Source organism: Euwallacea similis, chromosome 27 (assembly GCF_039881205.1).
Source record: "Euwallacea similis isolate ESF13 chromosome 27, ESF131.1, whole genome shotgun sequence".
Lineage (NCBI taxonomy): Eukaryota > Metazoa > Arthropoda > Insecta > Coleoptera > Curculionidae > Euwallacea > Euwallacea similis.
In genome coordinates, this window is record NC_089635.1 from 1,324,551 (window position 1) to 1,351,024 (window position 26,474).

The 26,474-nt window shown below is 34.3% G+C and overlaps 2 protein-coding genes across 5 annotated transcripts; one reads left to right on the top strand and one right to left on the bottom strand.

Annotated features, from left to right (window-relative positions):
* Positions 1-1,576: 1,576 nt before the first annotated feature.
* Positions 1,577-5,080, top strand: ERp60 (disulfide-isomerase A3). Its single transcript, XM_066402794.1, has 9 exons — positions 1,577-1,805; positions 2,732-2,943; positions 2,999-3,227; positions 3,283-3,399; positions 3,516-3,648; positions 3,702-3,865; positions 3,923-4,154; positions 4,321-4,455; positions 4,519-5,080. Exons 1-9 carry the CDS (start codon positions 1,660-1,662, stop codon positions 4,627-4,629), a joined length of 1,479 nt encoding a protein of 492 aa, XP_066258891.1. The 5' UTR covers positions 1,577-1,659; the 3' UTR covers positions 4,630-5,080.
* Positions 5,081-6,137: 1,057 nt separating this feature from the next.
* LOC136417314 (arginine kinase) lies at positions 6,138-25,825 on the bottom strand. Of its 4 annotated transcripts, none has more exons than XM_066402965.1 (3): positions 25,700-25,825; positions 7,607-7,782; positions 6,138-7,360 (listed from the first exon to the last, which is right to left on the bottom strand). In XM_066402965.1, the coding sequence occupies exons 1-3, from the start codon at positions 25,738-25,740 to the stop codon at positions 6,459-6,461; spliced, it is 1,119 nt and encodes a 372-aa protein (XP_066259062.1). In that variant the 5' UTR covers positions 25,741-25,825; the 3' UTR covers positions 6,138-6,458. The 4 variants fall into 4 exon arrangements, with proteins under 4 accessions (XP_066259062.1, XP_066259064.1, XP_066259063.1 ...); XM_066402967.1 differs by lacking the exon at positions 25,700-25,825 and adding an exon at positions 24,226-24,410; XM_066402966.1 differs by lacking the exon at positions 25,700-25,825 and adding an exon at positions 18,184-18,331.
* Between the last annotated feature and the right edge of the window lie 649 nt (positions 25,826-26,474).

The following is a 26,474-nucleotide window of genomic DNA, read 5'->3' on the forward strand; positions in this document are numbered from 1 at the left end:
CCGAGACAACATAGTCTTACGCGAGGGCCTGCTTATGATTTATCTCAGCCACTTATTGCGCCCTACTTATTAAGTGTACTTTACTGATTAACTCAATTCCTTCTAGGTTAATGCTTGTCAAAAAGATTCATGTCGTTGGGAATATATTATAATCGGACGTAAATTTATATTTTAATTTGCGTACCTGCAACTCCATTTCATGAAAATATAACCTCTGCTTAATCCAAATTCTAAAACTTAAAAAGCTACAATAGTTGGGCGTACATACCCGAGGTATAGAAACCCTTGACATACATTTACAGAAATACCTATTTTATTACTGCATAACCCAAAATTTCGAAAATAGTGTTGGAAATATTGCTGTTTTTCGTATTTAATATCCCATGAAACTGGAATTGAATCCAAGATTAGTTTAATGGTACCCTTCAATATTTAAATCACATCGGGAAAAATTCAATTTGAAGAGCAGCTTTTTTTACGCTTTCGAATCACAACACGTTATGATTCAAAATTTACGTGAATTAAAAATCACGTTATTTTTAAATCGTAACGTGTTTTGATCTGAAAACACAAGTTGAAAGAAAGCGACTAACGTGTACTTAATTAAGATGAAAAATAGTACTGAACTCAAAACGATTTAAAATCTACGTGGACACGTAGTAAATGTATTAATTTTCATGCTTTATCCTCGATTTAATACTAGGCAACCCACAATACAGTTCACCTCTTCGAACGAATCAATTAATTATAACCGGATGAAGATATTTTAGAACGTCGATATTCCTTGATCAATTTTAGGATGAAACATTGAAGAAGCAAGAGTCACTATAGCAAATTCATAAGTAAAATTTTTAGTTATTCAATAATTAGCAAAAAATATAATTTTCGGCTTTGAAACTGTGTCTTGTCATTTTGGTGAAGGCAAATTTCTCCTTTTTATCAGTGCTTAGCATGCTGTTGGAAAATTGGCTTAAATAGTTATAAACTTGATGAAAACTGTTATTAAAAGCCATATTTTGTATTACCCAAATATAAATGAATGCAATGAATGCACATCATTATACAGAATATCATATGTTATTTTATGCACTATTCATACAAGCCTAATACCACGTTAAATTCTTATAAGTTACATTGCAACGATAATTGTAAACGTTATATTACACTCCCACGTTGCTTATCTATATCTAAAGCAAAATGCACATTTTTTAAAATTCACAAATGTGGGATATTCACTTAAACCTACGCCCAAGCATAATTTTCGAGTAATCAAGGCAAAGTTTATTTATCCCAAATCTTCTAAAGCTACTTATTCACCTTGAATCACGAAACGTAGTAAATAAACCACTATAAAACAAGTATTTATCTATCTTATTTTTTTAAACATTTCAATAATTATTTGTATGTTAATTAACTTGGTTTATCAGTTCTCCACATTTGAATTTAGCCGGCATTCCTGGCCAATGGCTGTGTTACATTTTTATAGCCTTAGTGACAACCAGCCAATCATAATGAGACAACACAAAGGCTAACGCATGAGCTTTCGATATAATCGTGGCCACGTACAAATCCCATCACTTCTTTTGACAGTTCTTAAAAATCCTAGTGGAACGTTCGAAGCCGGTTTGGATTTATTTTGCCGTGCAAAACTAAGAGAAAATGTACCTTTTGCAACTATTTGCTGTGCTTTATATAGCTTCCAGTGCTCTGGCAACAGAAGAGGACGTTCTAGAATTGGGGGACAGCGATTTTGACTCCAAACTTGCCGAACATGAGACAGCCTTGGTGATGTTTTATGCCCCATGGTAAGTTCTTGCCCATTTTCTGATACCTTTGAGCTTAATTGCCCTAATTCTCTAATATCACATACCTACTGTAGGAGCCTAACAAAATTGTTAACTTTAGTGAAAATGTATAACCCCAAAACAAAAAGTTTGTCGATTAGGGCTTTGGTGTAATTGTTGGTACCTATATGCTTTAGTATGTTGGCAAGAACTCTTAATGGCCCTAAATCCTAGGACATAAGTTACTAATAACATTGGTTGAGACAAATATCTAAAAAATAACTGTAAAAGCTATAAATATCTAAATTCAATTCAAATGAAAATATACAATCAATTTCGATCATTTCCTTTCTGTTCTGTTGTTGGAAAATAGTACAGCCAAGCAAATGAAATGCCAACAAGACACCATACTTAATTATCAATAACTATCAAAATATAGACCCGACAATATAGAAGTGAAAAAGATATGTCAGTAGTACTACTTGGTATAAAGTCAATCACCTTACTTGATAAAAAAGCAAAGGTCTAGTTATCCCTCTAGTAGGTATATTCGTCATACAAAGTTTAACTTTTTTTTATAGGGAGGTTTTAGTTTATTTTCTGAAGAGACCCATAAGAAGGCCCTTGCACCTTACATAAAGTACTAAAAATAAGTTCCACATTATAGATAAAAATTTTTGTAAAAAACATTTTTATAAAAATTCAATAATCATATTATTCATACTATTTGTAACTCAAGTATATGCTACCACTTCTAAATATGATAAAAAAAAAACTGAAGGTTGATATTTTACTTTCACAATATAGAATAAATACAAACTTTCCAATTCTCAATACACATCAGCAAATAATAATAACTATATTTTTGTATTTTCATGTGGCACCAAAAGTGATAATATTTATAATTTTTTTTGCAAATTTTACAATGTATACCAATTTTCCTTTAGGTGTGGTCACTGTAAACGTCTGAAACCAGAATATGCCAAAGCTGCTGAAGACCTGATCCGAAATGACCCTCCAGTTGCTTTAGTAAAAGTTGACTGTACTGAAGCAGGTAAGGAAACCTGTAACAAGAACTCCGTCAATGGATACCCCACACTGAAAATCTTCCGCAATGGAGAATATTCTCAAGATTATAATGGACCTAGAGAAGCCAATGGTAATGTCAATTTTATTGAAGTTTGGACTCATATTACATATTTTTTTCATTAAAGGTATTGTAAAATATATGAAATCACAAGTTGGACCAGCTTCAAGAGAACTTAAAGCAATTGCTGACTTAGAGAAATTGTTGGCTGCAGAAAAAGAATCTGTAGTTGTTGGTTTCTTTGAAAAGGAATCAGACCTTAAGGCTGCTTTCTTGCAACTTGCAAACAAATTGAGAGAAAAAGTGCAATTTGCCCATTCTTCCTTTAAGGAAGTGTTAGAAAAACAAGGCTTGAGGTGATTGTTGCTTTAATTTTTATATATTAACATTCTAATTGATTTTATTCTATAGTGATGGAGTAGTTCTCTTCCGCCCAGCCCACTTGAAGAACAAATTTGAGCCTGAATCAGTTACATACTCTGGCTCTGCTGAAACTGCTGATTTAAACGATTTCGTTACCAAGAACTTGTAAGTAATTGTTAATTATTTTTGCAAGAACTTTTGTTATTGCCAATTTTCTTTCTAATTAAAGATAACCTTTGACTTATTATTCTTGACATCCTTCAATATCGTTACAATTTTAGCCATGGACTGGTGGGTGTGCGCAAGGCTGACAATCAACGAGAATTCAACAAACCCTTAGTCATTGTCTACTACGGTGTTGACTACGTAAAGAACCCTAAGGGAACTAACTACTGGCGTAACAGGGTTTTGAAGGTTTGATTGTGTCATTGTTATAATTTTATAAGCTATAATTGTGATTATTATAGGTAGCCAAAGGCTTTGAAGGCAAAGTCAACTTTGCAATTGCGGCCAATGATGAATTCACCCACGAACTTAATGAATTCGGCATTGAGTTTGCTCAGAGTGACAAACCCCGAGTTGCAGCTCGTGACTCCAGTGACAAAAAATACGTTCTTCGCGAAGAATTCTCGTAAGACACAGATATGTGCTTTTTTAACCAGTGTTATTCAATAAATTTCTCCAATAGTGTCGACACTTTAGAGGCCTTTGTAAACGACTTATTAGATGGAAATTTGGAAGCATACATAAAATCGGAAGCTATCCCTGAAACTCAAGAAGGACCAGTTACAGTGGCTGTAGCTAGGAACTTTGATGATGTTGTAATCAACAATGGAAAAGACACGTTGATCGAGTTTTATGCTCCTTGGTGCGGACACTGCAAGAAGTTGGCTCCAACTTTCGATGAATTAGCTGAAAAGGTAAGCAATTAAACTATTGAATTTGTTTTTTTTTTTTAGACATAAAAATGAATTATACGAATTTATTTTTCTTATCAGTCGTGCTTTTTATGCACCTCATTGTGATTACTAATCATATTAGTTTCAAAATTTTGGTTCTTAACACATGTGTATTCTTAATTTTTAGCTTAAAGAAGAAGATGTCGCTATTGTGAAGATGGATGCAACGGCCAATGATGTAACTGGTCCATTTGATGTTCGTGGTTTTCCAACTCTTTACTGGGCTCCAAAGAACCAGAAAGATAGTCCTGTCAGATATGATGTACATAAAACTCATTCATTGCTTAAAGATTTGTTTTATAAAGTGATTTTAATTGTTCTATAGGGTGGACGGGAGATAAATGATTTCATCAGTTACATCGCCAAGGAAGCAACCAACGAACTGAAAGGCTGGGACAGAAGCGGAAACCCAAAGTCCGATAAGACTGAATTGTAGGTTATTAAGAAGTGGTGTTTTAGTATTTTTGTATTTTTTACGCCCACATGGAGTTGGAATTTTCACGTTATAAGGAAGCGTAGACCATTATTTTACACATTTGCGTATATTTTTCGGGTTAGTTCATTTTCTTAATAATTCAAATACTCTTGGATATCACTCCTGGTTGAAAACATCAAAGAGCTTTTGTATTTTTATAAGTAAAATAAAATGTCGAGAAACCACGATTTTTGTTACTTCTATTAAACTTCCTCAATTTCAAAACTCAAGAATGACGTAGGCATTGAAAATGTTATTTCATATACTGCGTAAATGCAGCTTTCGCTTCACATTTTTTTAAAAATGATGATTAGTTAATAAAGTTAACTTCTTCGATACAGAACGGTATGACGTGTTTAAGATATATGTTGTGATGTTAATTTAATTTAATAAATAAATTGCTTTTATACAATTGTTTTTTTTTTTACTTTTTTAAACTAGTTCCTCATTTTTTACACACATTGACTTGGATAAGATATTAAAGACGTCCATTTGTATCTTTGTCTCGTATTCTGAATACTTTAGTGGAGTCTTATAGAGCACGATTGCGCGATTTGGATAGGATTGAAGATGGAGTTTCGAGTACATCTGTGCTGTTTAAAGTTCCGTTTCACGGGCAATACTGTTCTTTTCATATACAAACGATTTGGTTTTGTTGGACATTCAGGGACGCTACAATCTTATGGTCTCTTAACACAACGGTAGATATCGAATTTCCTGTCCATCATTATTAAATAAAATTATAAATTGCAAGTGCAATATTTCAAGCATTGATACCAGAGTCTGTTAAATTTTTAGGTCTTTTGTTTGACGATCAGCTCAAATTTGTGAGCCACATTTAGGGTGTAAAGGAAGAGATGTCAGAGGAATACTATGCGGTGAGAGTTGTGTCTATTGAACTTGGACTAGCAACAAAAGCAATGTATTTTTCACAGCTGCTTGCTCAGAGATCGATATCAGATTTCCATAGTTCCTGTGATTGAAGCATAAGTTTTACTTCTTATTTGTAATCAATTTGACATATGGCTGAGGATTTCTTTGTCTGTTTAGGAATTCTCGGCTTAAGAAAAACCTAATGAAAAAGATTGAATGAGTCCACTTAGACTGCAACAGAGTAGAAAGTTACATTTTAAATGCACAATTGCTTACTGACAGATCGATACACGATTACCATATTAATTGACAAGGGATTCTATACAGTAAATATGAATTTGCTCTATCTATACACAATTCACACATACATACCTACATACTATATGTATACATCTAGCCCTATCAAGTCTTACTAGAACGTAGAAATAGAAGCCCAAGGCGCTAGATTGATAAGTCGAACTATGCTTGCGATTAAAGTTCGAATCAGATTTAGGATTTACATTTTTACAACTGACAATAGCTGTGGAAAAATAATCGGTTTAAGATACTCGGTTTGCCTGAGATGTGAAATCCTAATGGAAATGAAACGACAAATATATACTGGACGTCTTTTATTAAACGACATTTTTTTAAATAAATTTGCAATTAAAATAATACTTATATATTTTACATTACGGACAAAAAGAAAACCAAGACGTACACCTTCTATGTGTGACATTAGATTAATTGTAAAATAAAACGTTTTTGAGAATTAATGTCATCTAGAAAGCTTGACGAATAATACGCTAACTTATTAATTTGAGAAGCTTCGATTGCAGTAAGCATTCTCCGCTTCTACGGCAACCAATAAACGTATGAAAAGTACTAAAAAATTATCATATCATTGCTTATACGTAATGATCACGAATGTACGGGGTTTACAATTCCTTTTCGATTTTGATCAGTTCAGCAATACCATCGTACATTTCCTTGACAGCTTCGAATTCAGTAAGACCCATGCGCCTCTTGTTGGAAATGTCATAGATACCACCCTCAGCTTCGGTGTGCTCACCGCGGGTACCACGGACTTGCAAGTTGTACTTAGAAGCAACTTCTTCAAGTTTGGCCTTGTTAGCGGCTAGTTTGGGTACCTTGATGTGTACTGAAGCACGGACAGTGGTACCTAAATTGGTTGGGCAGAAAGTGAGGAATCCAAGTCTGTCGTTGTGAGAGAAGGGAATACGCTTCTCGATGTCATTGACAGCTGTGACCAGACGACGGTAAACTTGTCCCAAGTCACCTCCCATTTGCATAGAAATGATACGAAGATGATCTTCCTCGTTACACCAGACCAAGAATGTTTTGTTTTCGTTGTGGAAAATACCACGTCCAGAGGGCCAGAAACGGCAGGCGTTGGCAGCCTGCAAGAACCTGTCACCTTCCTTGAACAAGAAGTGATCGTCGATCAGTTTCTGCTGAACGTCTTTGCTCATTCCAGTCAAAGGATAGAAAGTTCCTTTCAACTCGCCCTCAAGTCCGGATAAAGTGCTGGAGACTTTCTGTTCCATTTCCTTGTACTGCTCCTCGGTCAAGCAGGGGTTGAAAGGATATCCTTCCATAGACCTACCACACCTCACACGGGTGGAAACAACGAATTCGTTGTTGGGGTCCAGGTTGCCGAACACGCTGACATCACCCCAGTTTTTGGGTGGGTGTTTGTCGCCCTTGGTAAACCCTTTGTGGTAGTCTTCGATGATGGGATCGAAGAGATCGGCGAATACTGTGTAGGCTTCAGCATCAGGGGCGTAGATACCGATTCCGGAATCGTGATTCTCATAACCTAAAAGAATTACATAATAAGTTTGAAAGTTGGAGAAATTGCTACAAGCATTATGAATTTTAAACAAATTTTTTGGTAAATATGAACCTAAGCAGTTAATCTCTATAAATAAGAATTGGAGTTTTGCCAGTAGGGCCGCGATAATGGCAAGCAAAACAAATCTTAGCTAAATATACAGGATCAAGGTTTAAAATGGTTTTAACTTAAATAATACAATTTGGCTCAATTTCTTTGTTTGCCTATTACCTGACTGGATACAATCCAGAAGAGTAGATCCAAAGGAAGTTTTTTTGTTTTTCAAAGCATCGAAGACCTCCCTGGTGAGATACTTCTTCAAGAGGGACTTAGAGTCCGAAGCTTCAAGCTTCTTGAAGCCAGCTTCAAGTTTCTCAAGGACTGCGGCATCGACCATTGTGTCTTTTCTGCAAACGAACATAGACCTTTCAATTTGGTTTTAAGTTTAGAGGTAGAAAAGTTACTTTACATGAAGAAGAATCCATTAACTAGACAAATAAGGCGAAGAAAAAGCTTGTTAAGAGGAGGATTCAATAGTTTCATTTAATTAATAATAACTATGAAAAATATCATGTAAATTCGTTAAAGATAGAAGTATCGTAATACTGATGTTTGTAACATTTTTAGAACTATTATGGGTAATTAGATTCCCATAAACTGAACTAACCTGTCGTATACTTTATAATTTAAAAGTAACGCCTTGTGAATGACAACCCTAATTTAACAATTTTTATTGCCAGTTTTAGGTCTCTTCTAAGCAAAAGAGCTTAAATTTGCTTATTTTTACACAACAGAAAATACGACATGCAAAACTCTTTAACCTTTTGGATTGAAAATAATAATTTTTTTTCTTTGATTTGAACCGTTTACCGAGATCAGGACATTCGTTTTCAGTTCAGAAATGAGCGGTATTTTGAGCAGAATTCTATTGATTTAATAGCACTGAACCTCAGCTTGAAAGCTACACAGGAAGTATTCTAGAGTCTATTATACCTTACGTGCAGAACCCAGAATATGCTGCTCAAAATAATCTAGAAAATAAGGATAATTGTGATTGTTGGTTTATGATAAAAAAATTGCCGATACTTCGTGTGTCTCGGTCGAGTATCAGTCGATTGTGGACACGATACCAAGAAACTGCAAATATGGCAGAAAGACACATTGCCCATATACGTATTACAACAGTAACGCAAGATTGTTCTCTAGTCCTTCGAGTACAAGAGCAGCTTCAGCTAGGGATCTGGATTGGAAATCTACACGAACTACACGGGATGTTGATTTCGGACCAGACTGCTAGAAATCCATTACATGAATATGGTCTACGCCCTCGTCACCCAATACGAGTCCCTACCCTACGTCGAGGAAATCGGGCTCTATGTTTGGCTTGGGCGAAGAAACCAACCAAACCAACATTGAGGTCTAGAAGAATGGGCCAATGTTTGGAACAGCCTCGGTTTAGATTTCGACCTGATATCTATTATTAATGCTCGTAGTCGTAACACCGAGTATTGAAGAAATTTCACTGTGAATTACTGTCGCTATATAAAAAGATTATAGCTAAAAGTATGATTGTTCTTTAAATTCTTTTGAGCAGTGTATTTGGCTAAAAAATCAAAAATGTTATCATCCAAATTCGAAATGAATTTAAGTTTCCTCGGCACAATTTATGCATATTTTGAACGTAAATACGATATTTTGCTCATCCCAGAATACCTGGTTTTAGCAGAATTTTCACGATTTAAACGGTATATTTTAAAATATTCAAAACTGCAAAAATTTCATTATCACCCTCACATATATGACGTGTGAAATATTGATAATATTTAAAGGTGAATTCAAAACGGCACTAATATACAGGATGTTGCATTTAAATTAAGAGAACTTGTTGAACTTCTCACATTTACATCTACGATAACATTCTGCAAACTATATTCAAATAAAACACCGAAAGGCCTTTATATAAAACCCACATCTACTTGGAATTTTAAAATGTTCAAAATGTACACAAATTTGAATAAATTGCAGCAGAACACTCAGTAGTTCAAATTATTGCTGTTTTTTTTCGGCGTAAATGAACCATTTCAGTTTTTATTTTATGTATGATAAAGCATTTTTCGTATATAAATACATTTCAAAGTTTCAAAGGCGAAGCGCTACGTGAATATTTCATTGGAGCAATAAAAACCTTGTGCTTTTAATACTTTCGTGATGGAAACGCCCTTTGAACTTTAATACTTCTGTCGTCTGCGATAAAATAAAGGCAAATGTTTTATTGATAATGGAATCATCATAGACAAGTATTTTGTTTGTTCTTGAATTTTCCATAAAACAGGGAAAAATTTTTCTCCTCTATTACAAGAAATAAATTTTAAAAAACACACACACACAAACCACACAAAAGGACAATCACTAAGAGTATTTTAATAAAAACAAATCTAATGCAAAAATTCCTTCCAAAAACGTAAAGTACTTTTGAAAAGTTCTGGTTCGTGGTGTTCCGTGAACACCGCGGTAGTTACGCCACTGTGTGAGGAAAGGAAAGTGATGTTATTTCACATGAAAAATCGAAAATTAAATGAAAGTAAAAAGTAAAAATCATGCTATTTGTAACGGATTTTGCTGAAAAGGAAAATATGTGGTTATAGGAGCGATAAGCCGGCCGGAACCGGTTGGACCTCTGATAATACTAGAAAAAGCAATCAAGATGCATACTTAAGATAGATAGCCAAGAGACAGGTAACACAACACATAGAGAAGCTTCCACATAATTCCAGGCGCGTCCCATGGACATCGTGCTATTGACCCATGCATCAGACATCAACAGGAATTGTACAAACCCGGTTTCATCCTCTTTTTTTTGCTCTTTAGCGGTATTTTCCTTCGAAGCGCACCCTCCCATTTTGAATAAAAAAATCTAACTAGCTATATGAAAAACACTGAAAGAACACTATAACTAAATGGATGGAAAAGCTATCCTTCATGGGATTGTGACGACGCCCTTAAACCTAAGGCGTAAGGGTTAAAAAACACCCCGCCACCTCCTGAACCCGACTTTCGTTTGACTAAATCGAACTTTCGCAAACGGGGCGCAGTTTTATAGAAATCGATAGACGCATTTTCGGCGCGTGTCGTCGACCAATGGCAAAGCTCCTTTATTGACAACTGTCCCGAATTTTCCCGAGTTCGCCACCCCTATAAGCAGAGTCCCTCACACTACACTACCCCCCTTATTGGCAGGGGTCGTCTTCGAGTGAATCAATTAAGCGAATGATAATCAAGTACTTTTCCGTCTAACCCCGTACCACAGCCACTAATCAAATGTTGTATAAACTTTCTGAACAAGCTTTTTAGTATTTTCGATTTAGCTTTGATGCGCATAGGCGAAGATTTCAACGAGGATAAGATAACACCAACACCTCAAATTATTCAAATATTCAAAAGGATTTCTCATTATCGCTAGAAAATCCGTTTTATTGGAGGCTTTTAAGTTATACCGTTCAATTTTGCCACGAATTAAGTTTGATCTTATCAGCTTTGAGTAAATTGATCTCAGGTTATGCAATACTCATTTATAATCATGTTCTAACAAATTGATTAAATCTTCGCTAATTACTTTGCTTTTTAGATATTAGGCCAATATGCTCTATATACAGCATAATACAGGTACATACAGAAAGTCTGTGCTATGGGGGAATAATAATGTTCATCCCTATTTACAGCAGTTTTTTACGAGACCGATAAAGCTAGAGGACTATGAAAGTAACCAAATAGAGCTTTAAAGGATACTCTTTTCGGTCTCATTGATGAAATACTTTACAATTAGCTTTCTGCTTAATTGCTAAACAGAATTAGTTGTTTTATTCACAACCGTATTCATCATATATCCAAAAGCCAAGCTTAAGTCTAATCATGCTTTAATTTGACACCTCCACGTGCAAAATTGTCAATTTAAGTCACGCCTTAGCGTTTCGCCAGCTTGTGGACTTGCGCAGAACATGGGAGTCACTCAATAACTAACTTATACGATACTTCCATGCAAATTAACCTACGCCCAGAATGGTTTAATTACACTTACAATAATTTATTCAAATACTTTTTAATAGAATTGATGTAGACGGACCGAAAAGTTTTCAGGTCACCTCCAGCAGCTTTCAAAATTAAAACGTTATGTTAATTGCACAAATTTTCCTCTTAGTAACGTAATTATTTTTTCCCTAATTTCAAAAAATAGCATTGAAATTTTGATTTTTTTTAAGTTTAAGTAAAATTTCGACAAAGGTCTTAAATTTCATTAAATACGCTGAGTGACGTCACTGGAATAGAGGTATTTTTTACTTTAGAAATTGGCACCTAAGTGACGTCGTCGACGAGATACTTTTTTAGGATTTTGAGTATTACAAAAATGTGTTAAGTTGGTAAAATTTTCGTTTGAGTGACGTCACTAAAAAAGATATTTTTACTAATTTTTAAAGTGATATCCGTCAATGTAGTTTCAGAAAATACAAAATTTCGAAAATCAAAAAATTTAAAACATGAGATAATTTTTTTGTAATAAACAAAAAGTAAATTATGAAAACAAATTATTTTCCTCAAAAATGGAAAAAATCAATAATGCAAAAGTCACATCTAAGCAGCAAAGTTTCCTTTAAAATTATTAACAATTTTAACTTCAATTTTCATCCAAAAAGTTCAAAAGCGCATAAATGGAGAACGATCAGTAAATTTCATCTTATTGAACTTTCGCGTGACTTGCCAATTTGATAACCTATCACTATACAAAAACCGTAGATGCTATACATAGATCTACATAGCAGACGTATTAAAGCTGGCAAATAAGCTCCATATCGAGGACCTGATAAATATATTAAGGTGCAGTAAATACTCCTATAACACTTTTATTGGCTGTATTAGCTGATTTAAGGATTTTTGTTGTGACGATGAGTCGTGATACCAATACCTTCACGTCTCACTTATATATACATGTTTGAATCTAATTTATACTGAGGATTGATAAGGTTACAATAAAAATATTTAATAGGCTTAGTTATTGGAAAACTATAACGCGTCACACCCCATTTCGAAGAACCCTACCAGCACTCAAAATAGGTATTTGCAATTATAAAATGAATGCAAAAGCATGATGGATGTAGGGGCAAAAGCCACCCTACATGAGTTGGTGATTGTTTCATGTTGCAAATAGCTAAATAAATCGATAGGGGCTAAGTGCAAGCTGCAGTATGATAAGTCATTGGGGGGGAAGCCACTGAAAGGAATTATATATGTAGAATTACATTAAAATTACGAAGGGGAAATTAAGTATGGAAGAAATAATAAATTTGTAGGAGCATTATTTGAAACTTTGTTAGGATGCTCATTGTGTATATGCGAGTAAACTCAAAGATAAACTAACGTTAATGCACTGAATTACTTCCCTCTGACTGCATAATAGTGTGTTTTTTGTAGGTCTATTTTTAAAGCATTATAAATAGGATGGAGCAAATGATCTCTTCACCACGGTCTACAACTGTTTCAGAAATACGATTATTTTCGAAAAAACTTTCCCCGCGGTGCGACCGCTTCATTTTTAGGTAGTTAAGTATTGTCGCAAATACATTTTTGCTGAAAGTCAAGTCAAAATATTATGAAATAATTAAACTCGGAATTGAAAAATTTTACACCAGTTAATTTTTTTACTGAGACAAGCTGTATACAGGATGTCCCATAAACCTTTGACAATACTTCGCCCGATGAAAGGCCCATCTTTGAGAAGTCAGAAAATGAAAAAATAGCATTAATGAAAATATCATGGATGACGAGATATTTACACTTTGTTCAAAATCGACAAAAAATGACATCACCTGATATTTCGTACTATCACTGTTACGCCACTCCATGTAGAAAAGCAAAATTTCCGTATTAGTTTCAAAGGTATAATTCATCATCATTCATCATAATTCAAAGCACAACAAAAGATTTTATATGTAGTAAGCTTCGGATTTTTAAAAAACATCTTTATTTTAACGTGCTCCTGATAACTCTATTTCTATTATGTAAATTTTGCTCTCTACTGTAGCAAAGCATGTATAGCTATCTTGATCATTATATATTATTATAGTATTTTTTTAATTTCAAATATACAGGGTGATTTGCAAAGCGTGTGCGTATCAAGAGCCTCAAAACAAGCCGATTTTCCAGAAAAGAATTCTCATTATACGATTATTGATACATTATTACGATTACTACGATCACTGATATATTGGGCTTAAAAATATCTGAAGGGAATCGAAAAAACTCAGTATTTCAGCAATGTCGAAACATAAAAATACCAAATTTCGAAAATGTGTTTGTTTTACTGACACCTTCAGTTGGTAGAACCTTGAAGTGACTGGCAGTTCAAGAAGGGGTGGCTTAGGAGTGGGTCACCCTTAAAATTTTGTGATTTTTTTTCACACAAGCCACAAGTCTGCAGCAAACACAACCCAAGTCAGTACTCTCACATTAGATGAACCTGTACAGTTTAACCGCAGTTTGCTTCAATGACTAAACCTTGGCCTCAGAGCCGATTCGGACTGCAGTAAAAGCTACGACTGTTCCTATCCACATTATTAGAAGGATCGACAATCCAGCTCCAAGCCGACAGAAATATACAGACAGCTTCTGTCAAATTCGACACTCGGGCTCAGAAGGGCAACAAATTGCTTCGAAGCTCAAGACGGAATTATTTAAATATAAAAGGTACCGACGCCAGTCATACCCTTTGTCGGCGCTCTTAGGCGGCACGCACCAAAGAGACTGACGCCACTCGGTCGGCTTTGTATTCGTACCCACATAAAGCTTACCGCGGTTTCTGCATTAGCAATAGTTTTATAGCTTTTATTTCTGAACAGTAATATTTGTTTTATGATTCTGCTGTGGTTTCCTGTTTGGTGTAATCCATGGAGACTCTTAATTGCTTCGTTTTCGGTTCTTTTTAAGTGCGATCGACGATCTCAAACTAATATACCTCTAACCTGCTCGAGGAACAAACTTCCAAAAGAAATAAAATATGAAACGATTAACCACATTTCACTAATCCATACTTAGCAAAAGTTTTGCGTCTTAGATCGTCTATGTAAATTAACCATTCACGCGCACTTAGACGGAATCAAGAGTAATTTACGTTAACGTGTTAAACGGAGATCTTAAAAACTCCACAACGCATGTCATTCACAATGTTTAAGCTTTAATTTAGCAATTAGTCTTTAACATTTTTCACGCATTTGTATTCTGACTCATACCTTAAAATTTCTAGTCAGTTTATGGTGAATTTATTAGGTGCAGATACTGCAGAGGTAGGAGGATTTGCTGGAATTAGTAGGTATGCATTCAGAAGCAATAAAAAGGACAAAAATCCAGGTTTTGTTAAAATCGATTAGGCCATATTCAGCCAATATCATGAACTAGTCATATTACTTACGATTGCACCTCCACCACATTCGCAAATTTCTCCCAGTATATCAACTTAATTTTGGCACTTCTTGACCAGGAACAGGGCCGGCCTTAGCAAGTATAGCGCCTTGGGGGAAATTTTTAATCACGGCCCCCCTGCCCCCAAGAAAAACCGCAGACCAGGAAAGTCCCCCCCTCCCTCCTCACCCCTTCCACCCGTAAAGCCGGTACTGATCAGAAATGTAGATATGTAATTTTGTGCTTTATTTTTCAAACGAAATTTAAAATTACCCATATTTTATGAATGAAAGATTTGGCAGTAGTGCCTTATTTCTACCAGAAAAGGGCATTTTTCAGCTGACCCATTTTCTTCAAATTGATTTCGCTGGATAGAAAGTTTCCAGCTCTATCGGACTGAGTTGAGAATGTTTTCTCACGAGCCTTTACGAAAATGCACATAACAAACGAGTTTATTTGCCTATCTAGTTGAGCATAAATAAATTTCAACTCTGAAAAAAAAAATGTCACTAAGCTATTTCAACAGCATCGTTTGAGGTAGTCTTCTAAGGCAACCGTAACTAGAATTTAAAAATTTGTGGATTCTAATGAACATACGAGTTTACATAAATTTGGATATTTGTATCAATTGATATCGCTTGAAGAGGCATATGCCAAACTTTATGTAGCTTTTGAACTCGTAAGAGGACTGGAAACTGATTTTGAGCCCATTCAATCCATAATTTGATAAAAGGTGCCAACACATGCCAAGAATATATTTTATCTATTGCAGTTAGGCAAATAGCCATTCTGAAGCCCGAACTCGTTGATGCCCCTACAGGATGTGAATTATTAAAGTGTCTTAATGTTCGACATTGCGCTAAATAACGTGAAATAACCCTGTGACTAATTTAGATGACTAATTAGCCGGTAACAGTGGAAAATATTCATGTTGTGTAAATCTAAAAGAATGCTGTTATATGATGAACCTTTCTGTAATAAATCAAGCAAATATTCCGATTTTTCTTAGAGATGCATATTTGAAATTTATCTAGCAACGTTGTACGTACCTAATAAAGTTGAGGAACTTTTGAAATGTCGCACCACCGACCAGAATCAAAACTGATGGATGATTAATTGAAAAACCAATTAATTAATTTCCATCGTGCGGTAACGCAAACTCGGTGTAAGAAAACACTAAATATGATTATTGTTTTTTCATAATACAGTACGGAAAACAAATTTAGTTGATGTAAAGAAAATTATTCTCAAACTTTTGGGAAAATGAAATTTTGGGAACTATGAAAGATGCAGTGTTAGTCAAATTAGAGCAAAAATACTGGACCGGAGGAATTTAAAGTTTGCTAAATGAAACCCCATGCTATGTTTAATTAATTTGGATGAAGTTAAATTAATAAAAGTTAAATATAATTAAGTTACTGTTAAATTTTTCATGAAATAAAGCTTTCCAAGGCCTGCAAAACAATAGAAAACATCGTATGCAATTTTGTATTTTAACTTAATAATAAACAACACATGCAAAGAATAAACAACATAAAATTTTTTCCATATTTCCTGCAATAAATTAGTGTCAACCAACTAAATCCACAGTTTATCCTTTGATTTTTGAATGACTTACACAAATGGCAATAAATTTAATAAGTTAAAATCATAGAGAATCTCTGAATGTTAAAAACTGCTCAAGAAACTCCTAAAAATCTCCCAGGGGCTTCAAAAAAATATCGAGAGTTCTCAACGACTCTTAGAAAAGTCGGGTCAAAAAGTTCCCCAACAATTCCAAAAAATCGTCAAGACATCTAAAAATGTTTATAATTTTTAAAAATCTGCTCAAAATTCCTGTCAAATTCGCTAAAATTCCCTGGCGAATATTGAAAATATGAAAACTTCTACTTTACATTAAAAGCTGCATAAGTTCTATTACAGCTCTAATGCTAAAATGTTCCAAAGTTTCCTCAGTAGTTCAAGTTAGTTCAGGTTAGAGCGAGGATTCAAAAAATTACTTTCGAAAAAATACTTTTTAATAACTATTGAGGTTTTTATCAACAAACTACAAAAAAACAGCATTACTCCAATTTCGAGAATTATGAGCTTGACCGGGTTAAAGATAGATGACATCGATCAAGATGTGATGTTAAGATGTCTTGGATATTTGATTTGTAACACTAATTTGAGGTATGTTTGGTTGCATACACTAAAGTTGTCATTATGAAAATTAATGCATGAATGCAATTTGTTATTGCTGCAATAGATGTTATTAGTGGACTATTTCGTATTCAATGACACACAGCAATGGTTCAGAATGCAATAAACTTTTTTTTTCCTCGATGATCAAAGTGGGATTGATAGTTGGATGCCATTCAATTAAGGCTCAGACAGTTAAGCACTTCCGATGCAGTGGGCTGAAAGTCAATGTCATTAACCCATTCTCCCGTTATCTTTAGCAACATTTTTATGGCTGAACGTAACTTAGGTAGCAGCAATTTATAGCTAAAAGCTATAGGTTCCCGGTCTTCCAGGAACGTAACCGCAATTCAATATTTTAAGTGGAAATCATAAATTTAAGACATCATCACTTTCGCATTATAATGCGTTGGCACCATTTATGCAATTACGGCAATTTTGTGACTAAACATTCTCGAGATCCCATTGTCGATTATTTTATTTGATAGCGGCTTGAGCGCAGTCACGTAGCACCTGACTATTGGGTTCTACCTTTGATAAAAAACCTGATTGCGTTGGCCAACAACAGATCTCTCGAACGCAATTAGTAATGGCTGCCCGAACAGACGGAACATGTTTCGGATTTTTAATGGACAAACTCGAAGGAAGTGCTCGTGATTCACTCTTTATGATAAAGTTTTATTGAATACTTGAGTTAGATATTAAGATGATTGCAGCAATTGGCCGCCCCCACGAACGTTTGGCGCAGTTTACTCATACCGGCTCAAAGTTACGTAAGGGATATTCGATTTTTCAAGTTCAAACTTTCGGTGTGGCGCGTTCCGAAAATGCCTGCTAATTTAGCATGTGAGGAGAATGGTTGTGGGGATTATTCTATGGATAATAACACGTGAAAGTGAGATTAAAACTTCACTGCCACCTCGCGCAGTTCCCTCGAAAAATCCGTAATTAAAGGCAGATTTAAATTGATTACACATTTAAAATTGCAGCAATGAATTAAAGCGTTTCGACTTAAATTTACTGCAGAAATTAGCATTTCAAGCTGGCATTAGGAAACGAATGCCTTGGAGATGACAAAATTGCTGCAAAATAAATTAAAAGCATCATTCTTGTTCGCCACGGAAGCAACATACTAATGGGCTGAATAAGCATGAACAACTGTAATAGCAAACACTCCGTACCTTATATTGTTCCTTTCGAACTATATCCGAAACACACGCCACCAGGATTGAACCCACTGTGACTCTGAATAGGAAAATTCTGTGTAGATGAGCTCCTGGTGTAACCCCACTCTACCCTATGACGTAAGGTGCATTTAACCAATCGACAAAATTTACGTATCCTATTCGAAAATTTAAATGGTTTAGATTTTTTTCTGGTCGATGGGTGCAACTGAAGAAATTATTTTTACTTTCTGCGGGTTCCCAGGACTTGGGAGCCTTTGTGGGCATGCCCGGGATTCCAAAATTCATTGTTATCTTAGATTACCGCTGTTTATTGTTGCTAATGCCAGACCCTGCAATGGTTTATCCGTAAATCAACCGTTTCATTTCTAGGGATTCATACGTTACAACCAGCGATTTTTGCGGGATTATTGCGATTTTCATTAAAAATTTTCTAAATCAGGGCTTAAACTTCTTAGTTCTGGGACGTGGAAAGTTGAGGCCTCTTTTAAGGTGCAGTTGCATAAGCTTCATTTTAATATCTACCTATAGCTCGCTAAATCTGGGTGATAGGAAATTGGGGTGATTCTCCAAATAAAGTGGCCATGGCTCAAAGTGGTCCCCTAACACACACAATTTTTAATTAAGAATCAGAACGTTTTATCAACTCATGTCTTCACTAGTTGCCATTTTTTACATTTGTGACGGTTGATAGATATACAGAGTGTCCGGAAATGACGCCGAAATATTTTGTGAGGTGATTATAGAGATTGAAATAATAAAAAAAGTTTTTATAAACATACTTCAAAAATCGCTCAAAGAAGTTGAAACTTCTTAAAGAGGGAACCCTGCAGATGATTTTTTCGAAACGATCTGCACTAAAATTTTGAAATTCTATATACTTTAATAAATTTGAATGGGAAATTTTTTTTGTGTTAACAATTGAAGATTTTAGTCAGGGGCGTTACATACAGGGGGTCTTCTATGTAAATATTGGCTTAACTGTTTCTTACATTTTTTAATTTTTGAAATCAAATTTCCGCATCATATTTCACGCAAATATTTTTAAGTAAAAAGGCCCTCTTATTTCATCGTTAAGATAGACCATTTTCCAGAAAAAATTGTTTTTATAAACCGATACAGGATTACATGAGCATCGAAATGTATCTTGACAAACATAGTCAGCATCCTTGCAATAGAACTTTTTTTATTGACCATCAATCACAAGACTAATATTATTAAGGATTTATCATTTATTCACAAGAAATGTTAAAAATGGCCTCAATTCACCTCAATGCGTCCTCTAATTCTTTTCTTTATAGATTTCCATGTTAGTGTAATTGTGCATCGTTTTATAAAAACTCATTTTTCTGGAAAACGGTCTATCCTAACAAGAAAAAATAAGAGGCCCTTTTTATTTAAAAATATTTGGGATTCAGTAATTTGATTCCAATAATTTTAAAAGTCACAAACAAAAAAGTTGGAGCAACATTTACATAGGAGACCCTCTGTATGTGACTGACAAAAATTTACAATTATTAACACAAAAAAGTTTTCCCATTCCAATTTATTAAAATATACCGAATTTCATAATTTTAGCGCATACCGAAAATATTGAAAAAAACATTTTCAGAGTTTCCCCCTTAAAGAGTTTTAGCTCCTTTAAGAAGCATTTTTTGAGAGATGTTTATAGAATTTTTTTAATTATTTCAATCTCTAGAATCATCTCACGAAATATTTCGACTCTATTTCCGGACACCCTGTATATCAAAAAAGGTAAAATGTGGATATACCTGAAGAAAAACTGAATTTTTGGTAACAAATATTGTAAACAAATTTGAGGGGAACTACCTTGCACAAATGCTCGGTACACCTGCACCAGTTCCAATTTGAGTATTGCAGACAGCAAAATTAGGTTGATGGTGGTAAGGAAGTACAAAATACCCCTCCATTATATCTATTGATTCTTGGATCTTGGCCAAGCCTACAAAGCGATTTATTATATAACTATATTCAGTTAAAGCCTTAGTAGTAATAATGGTTATTCAATGTTACATTGACTTTCAAATACATATCTCAAGCTCGAGGGATTTTTAGGCTGATTATGGGTTAATGTAAAATGCATTAGGAGCTATTTCGGTTCGTGTGAAATCCAACGAAATCCAACAAAATAAGCAACTATAAAAATGCAAATATATAGCAATTATTGCTGAAATAATAGCAGTATTGAGAAAGCAGTTGCATTTGAGGAGATGGATTACATGTCACGAAACTAACCTAGGTTAGTAAAGAGATCCAAGCGGGTAGCAGTAAATTGCGCCTAACAGCCTTCTACGTCAACTCTCCTAGTGCTTAATGTTGAAGTTTCTAGGACAAGTTACTCAGAACAGAGTTTAATACATTTTAATAAAATGTTAAGTAAAGAAAAATCTCCCCATATAATTACAGGAAGTTATCTAATATGTATTATAATACCCCAGTTTTACGATATCTAATGATCACTCGTTGTTATTTTCGAGATCCAGCCAAGTTTTCAATACATTTTAAAATTAGATATTCCTGAGTCTTGTTTCCATGCAAAGATTTCAGCAGGTTAATGTTATTGATTTGATTAGTGAGTACCAGATAAACACATTACGACACGAATATTGGAACTTGATTGGTTTTACCTTAACTTGTGACTTGAGTTATTCGTAATGTTTGTTTATTACTGATAAGGAGGCTTCATTAAAACATGTAAGAGAACTCAAGAGCCCGTGCCAGTGAAATTGTTTCTGTCATTAACAAATTAGAATTGCAATTCAGAATCTAGAACCTAAAACATTGACTGTGTGCCAAGGAGCAATTTGAAATCAACAATACACGTCTGACGTTTAATTTATTTAGGAGAGATTAATTAATTTTACAATAAAAATTAAACAATTATTTGACTTAGATCATTTTTTAATTTAATTAAATTTTAGCTTGCAAAATTGGGTGTAATTAAACTTGATACGTGACGAAATACGCATTTTACTTGAATTAGTCACGTGAAGTACTTGACAATTTTTAAAAATTATCATAATTAATACTTGGATTCCAGTGGAATTGTGAAGTTATTCACTATGTGATCAAAAATAAGAAGCGTTAAATAATATATCGTTTTCAAGACGATGGGGCAGTTTTTGAGATATTTTTTTTGTTATCCTGGCTAAGCTCTTAATGCTTTTATTTGACTGTAGGAAAGTATAAATGTCTAAAACGGACAAAAAATGGGTAAAAAACGAGTATTTTGAAAATTACAAGAGCTGCAGGGTACGAACATTTCGTACTAGGTACCCACCCATACAGGACCTTCTCAACGGCAGTAAATAAACGTTGTCAATTTAATTTAATTTATTGAATTTGAAATCTCAAGGAATTATTTAGAAAATTCAAGTGGAAATTGAAAGTGGACTTCAAGAGTACAGGGGCTGGAAAGGAAAAACGATTAAGGGACAAATTAGATCAAAAATGGGGCAGAAGTTTCGTTATTTGATGCTCGTTCAGAGCGTTCCTTGAAATTTTAAACATCCGCAGGGATTTGATTAAATGACGTCACTTTTTCCCAATTTACGAAGGTTTTTTATATTTTTCATTCATACTTGAAATCAGAATTTTGGGACGTTTACTCATCCAATAAATGAAAAGCTCGATTGATATTACCACATATTTAAAAAAAGGTAGAATAGGCACCTACAGATTCCGGATAAATTATAGCAACTTGATTTCATACTTTTTAGCATATCCTCAAAGTAAATTCACTAAATTCGATTTCTAAAATACAAATTTTTGAATGCCAGGGCTGTAAATCGGGAGGCTAGCCAAAAAGGTTTGTAAATTTAGATTATGTGATAACACTTTGCACATAACTCGTATTGAAGTCAAAGTCGTACATTAACGTTTTATTTTCTGTTTATGAACTAGTTTGAATAACCGCGTACAAAATTGCCTGAGCCATGAAAAATGAAAAAGTACTTTTTTCAGGAAAATTATGAATTTGTATCAAAAAATGAGGCAGATTTAATTAAACACCATTATTACCTCATATTAATTTGGAACCGTTGTTTTGGCACAAAAAGATAATTAACTTTCACGTTAAGCAGCAGTATTTAAATTGGCAAATTTCCTCGGCTATGGGCTTTGTACTAAAATTAGCTTCTGATAAAACAGGTGTTGGGAGAAACATCCTGCAGGGGCATTTAATGTTTTACGTTCTCAACATCACGAGATTGCTGAGGTTGTCAGTAATAGCAAATCTGATTGTTAGCCGACGAAGAAAAAGTTAGATCAACAAGTAAATTATTAATGATGATAAGCAAATCTTTAAGTCACACGAAATGCGATTTTTGAATGGATTAATAGAAAAGTAGCATGCATTTCCTCTATGTACATCTCTCTCTATCGGTACACCTAAATAGAATAGTACCTGTAATTCTTCACAAACATTTACTTAAAAACTTAAAATAATTCACACGCTTATATACAGGCTGTTTCAATAGATGTGTCGGAAAATGAAGGGTATAATTTTTTGGCTCATTTTAAGAAAAAAAGTTCCTATTAACATGGGTCCTAAAACACACCGTTTTTGAGATACAGGATGTCAAAAAACTGTTTTTTTTTCGGTTTTTTGACGATATCTCAAGAATCGTTTGGGATATAAAAGTCACATTTTGTACACCTATTATCATTAATATTAGTTACGTTTTGAGCGCTACTCTAATTTTGCCCCATATGTCAAAGGCGGAGATTTTAGGGTTGCGTGACATTTTTTGTCCCTAATTTTTACGTCGCTGGGAAAATTAGCATTTTAGAGGCACGTTTTATACCGCCAGTGCGTCCTACACAAAAACAGTACTCGTGGTCAAAAACTCTAATGCCAACCATTGTCGAGAAAAATGACATTTTGTGATGAAAAACTTGTAAGAAATTAGCAACATGAATAAGCATGAAAATAATATGAAAATCTCACGCAACTCTAAAATCTCTACCTCTGGCATATGGGGAAAAATTGAAGTAGCGCTCAAAACATAACTAATATTAATGATAATGTGTACAAAATATGACTCCTGTATCTCAAACGATTGCTGAGATATCGTCAAAAAACTGAAAAAAAAAACAGTTTTGTCCTGTTGTTGCAACAGTTGACATCCTGTATCTCGAAAACGGTGTGTTTTCGGACCCATGTTAATAGAAACTTTTTTCCTTACAATGAGTCAAAGAATCACACCCTTCATTTTCTGACACATGAAACACCCTGTACACGATGGAATAATAGTGGGAACTTTCTCCATAGTTAATAGAAGTCATAACAAAATATTAAAAGCCAAACCAACAAATTTATTACTACTCGACTGCACCTATACCCTTCTATAGGGTGTCCTAGAACATATGGGCAATCTTTCGGATCCAAATAGTAGACGTAAAAATAAGTATACTAGTTCATGTAAACTTTTTTTGAAAAGTTGATATTGAAAAAGTTACAGAGTGTCAAATTTCCATTTCTAAATTAGTTTTTTTTTAATATATCGAAAAGTAATCGATGGTTTTTAATGAAATTCGGTATAAGCGTATTTTTTCAATGAAAAATCATAATATGCCATCATTTTTGCGAAATCACATAGAGGGCGCTGTCCACAGTGCACTTTGACCGTCCAAACTCGTTTTTTTTTACTCGTGGATATTTTGACATTTTGAAGAGCAAATGTTAATCCTTATTCAATTTTGTGTAAAAAATGTATTTTTGTTGGAAGTTGCTAGAGTTAACGGTTAAAAAAAAATGCAATTTATAAAGTAATAAAGGTTTAAAGCAGTGTGAAAGATATTACACTTTACCGAAAAACGTTGTATGTCGGTTCGGCTTGCACCCCCTCCAGCCTAAGACATTTTTTCATTTGTTTCAACAATCCACAATCGCTCTATGCTTCATTCCGAAATGTCAGTTTCCTTGTCATTATCCTATTAACAACTTTACTACTATAATACTAAAAACTTGTGGTCTACTAAATCTCCGACACACACATAACGCTCAAAGGAACCTACCTAATCAACAGTATCACCAAAAATGCCTATAGATATAAAAGCAACACCTGCTTTAATGCACGTACCACCAGTCACACTCTCAGGAGAGATATCCGCATTACAACGTTAGATCTTGAATTTATTGAATCATAAAAATATTATTAGAGCATAAAGGAACAATGCAGTCATGAGAAGGTAGTCACAAGCCCACAACTTCAAAACTGGTAAGAAAAACCAACTAGGTCATATAGTAACCCGTTCTTGTGTTTCGACGCAAGCAGCTGTTGATGATTCATAAGAATCGTCGAGTACCACTCATCTTTGCTCTCTTTTTGAATTAGCTTAACAAGGATGTAAGAAAGGTGTGCTGTTCAATGTTATCACATGGCATTAAGGGGGGAAATAATTATTAATGTTACTAATTTTTGATATGGAACTTCAGGTAAACATAAACGTACTAACTTGATTATTTAATTGTGTGTTTTGTGGAGTTGAGAGTCGTCTGCGAAATATAAATGTATCTTTGTTAATAAATTTCTTTTATACATCCATATTTTTATACACCCAAAAGCTAACGCAATCATCGCGTTATTAAAGCCTATACAGAGTGGATTATTAACAAAGGGATAACTGAAAACTGGAAATACTACATGTCAAACGTCAAATGGTGGCGATTGGGGAAAATATGTCTTATCCGAAAATTAATAGTTTCGGATATACATATACAGGGTGTTGAGAGTTAAAGTTTTAATTCATTTTTTTGCCGTTGTTCCGAAAATATCTAAGTTACACGCTTGAAGATTTTTAAAGTTGTTTTTTTTAGGTGACGACTTACGTGTCCTATAAAATGAAGGTACTCTTGGTTTGTTTCACGTTTAATTTCTTGTATTATCAAATTCAAGCATAGTGTTTATTGAAAAGATTTTTCTCGAAAGCGGATCGAGACATCGAAATGAAATTACATAATTAATGGAAAAATTATTGCTCTTTCAAATTTTGAATCAAACTTCATGTTAGACATACAAGGTAAAAAGTTTTTGACTGTACATTTTGTAAAATTAACCGTAAGTGGCGCCCTCTATTACCAACGCGGAAATTGCAAAACGTATATTATTCATCACCTAAAGAAACTTACCTTAACAAATTTTCAAGTATCTAATCTAGATATTTTCAAAATAACGGCAAACAACTAAGTTAAAATCTTAATTATCAACACCATGTATATCTGAAATTATCTACTTTCGGATGAGGCGTATTTATTCCAATAATCACCATTTGACGTCTCTAGCTTTCGGTTGCTCCATTGTTAATGAATCGCCCTGTAGATACACAACGTTAACGCAATTTCACCCCCCACTTTAATTAAATTCGTTACTAAGCCACCCTCAGCATGTCTACCCTCGTTTACAGAGGCTAAACATTAAGCTTGTCCATGTCTCTGATTTTATTAGCCTGTTCAAAAGGCAAAATTCAGGAAAATTAAAAAGTAACTTACTTAACAATGGAGCAGGTAGGGGCATCTACGGGAACAGTCATTTTTGCACGAATTTTTTATTTCTTCGAAATATCGCTTTACAGATAGTACGTAAACTATGCAGAACTAGGCCCAACTGAACTTGATTTTCAAATATTGTTTAAGGTCAGTTTGAAAGTAAAAAACTAAATATATTTCTGAGGAATGTTTAAAGGGAGATAAGAAGCGAAGGGAAAAAATTAATTCAGAATCTCTCTTCGGGTATTCTATCTTGGATATTGATAAACATTATCAGCAAGGCGGAATATTCATCTTTCCACATACGTGAAACTCATGAAAACCAATTGATCGTAATATTAAGAAACATTTGTATTTCTGCTCCATTCAATTTCAATGTGTTTCGTAATCAACCAGCTGGCAAAATTCAGTGTTTCCAAAGGCCAAAAATACCTATTGCCGATATTTTCCCTGGAAATTTATTTTGGTTAATTTGACACTTGCTTGTCCAAGCCTATAGAAATACAGAAAAATTACATAATTTCGAAGAAATTGGTTTTATTTGTGCCAAATAAAGTTTACGGTATGATTGTATGACATTCACTATGAATGGAACTAAGAAAGAGAGGAGCGAGAACGTTCCCAGATAGAGTCCCGCATCGCCCTCTTTTTCCTGGTCTAGTCAGACCATACATCTATTAATAATTTAAACCAGAATTTAATGATCAAACTTGATTTTTCAGTGGTTGATGAGTACATTTTAGTCCCTTGCCCCAATATAGAGACAACCCAGATATCG

Coding starts and splice junctions, on each gene's coding strand:
- ERp60 (XM_066402794.1), top strand. CDS start 1,660: ATGTACCTTTTGCAACTATTTGCTGTGCTTTATATAGCTTCCAGTGCT. Junction 3,228..3,282: donor TTAGAAAAACAAGGCTTGAG/GTGATTGTTGCT, acceptor TTTATTCTATAG/TGATGGAGTAGTTCTCTTCC. Junction 4,155..4,320: donor TCGATGAATTAGCTGAAAAG/GTAAGCAATTAA, acceptor CTTAATTTTTAG/CTTAAAGAAGAAGATGTCGC.
- LOC136417314 (XM_066402963.1), bottom strand. CDS start 10,274: ATGGGAGGGTGCGCTTCGAAGGAAAATACCGCTAAAGAGCAAAAAAAA. Junction 7,783..10,212: donor AAAAAAGAGGATGAAACCGG/GTTTGTACAATT, acceptor GTTCGTTTGCAG/AAAAGACACAATGGTCGATG. Junction 7,361..7,606: donor TCTGGATTGTATCCAGTCAG/GTAATAGGCAAA, acceptor TAATTCTTTTAG/GTTATGAGAATCACGATTCC.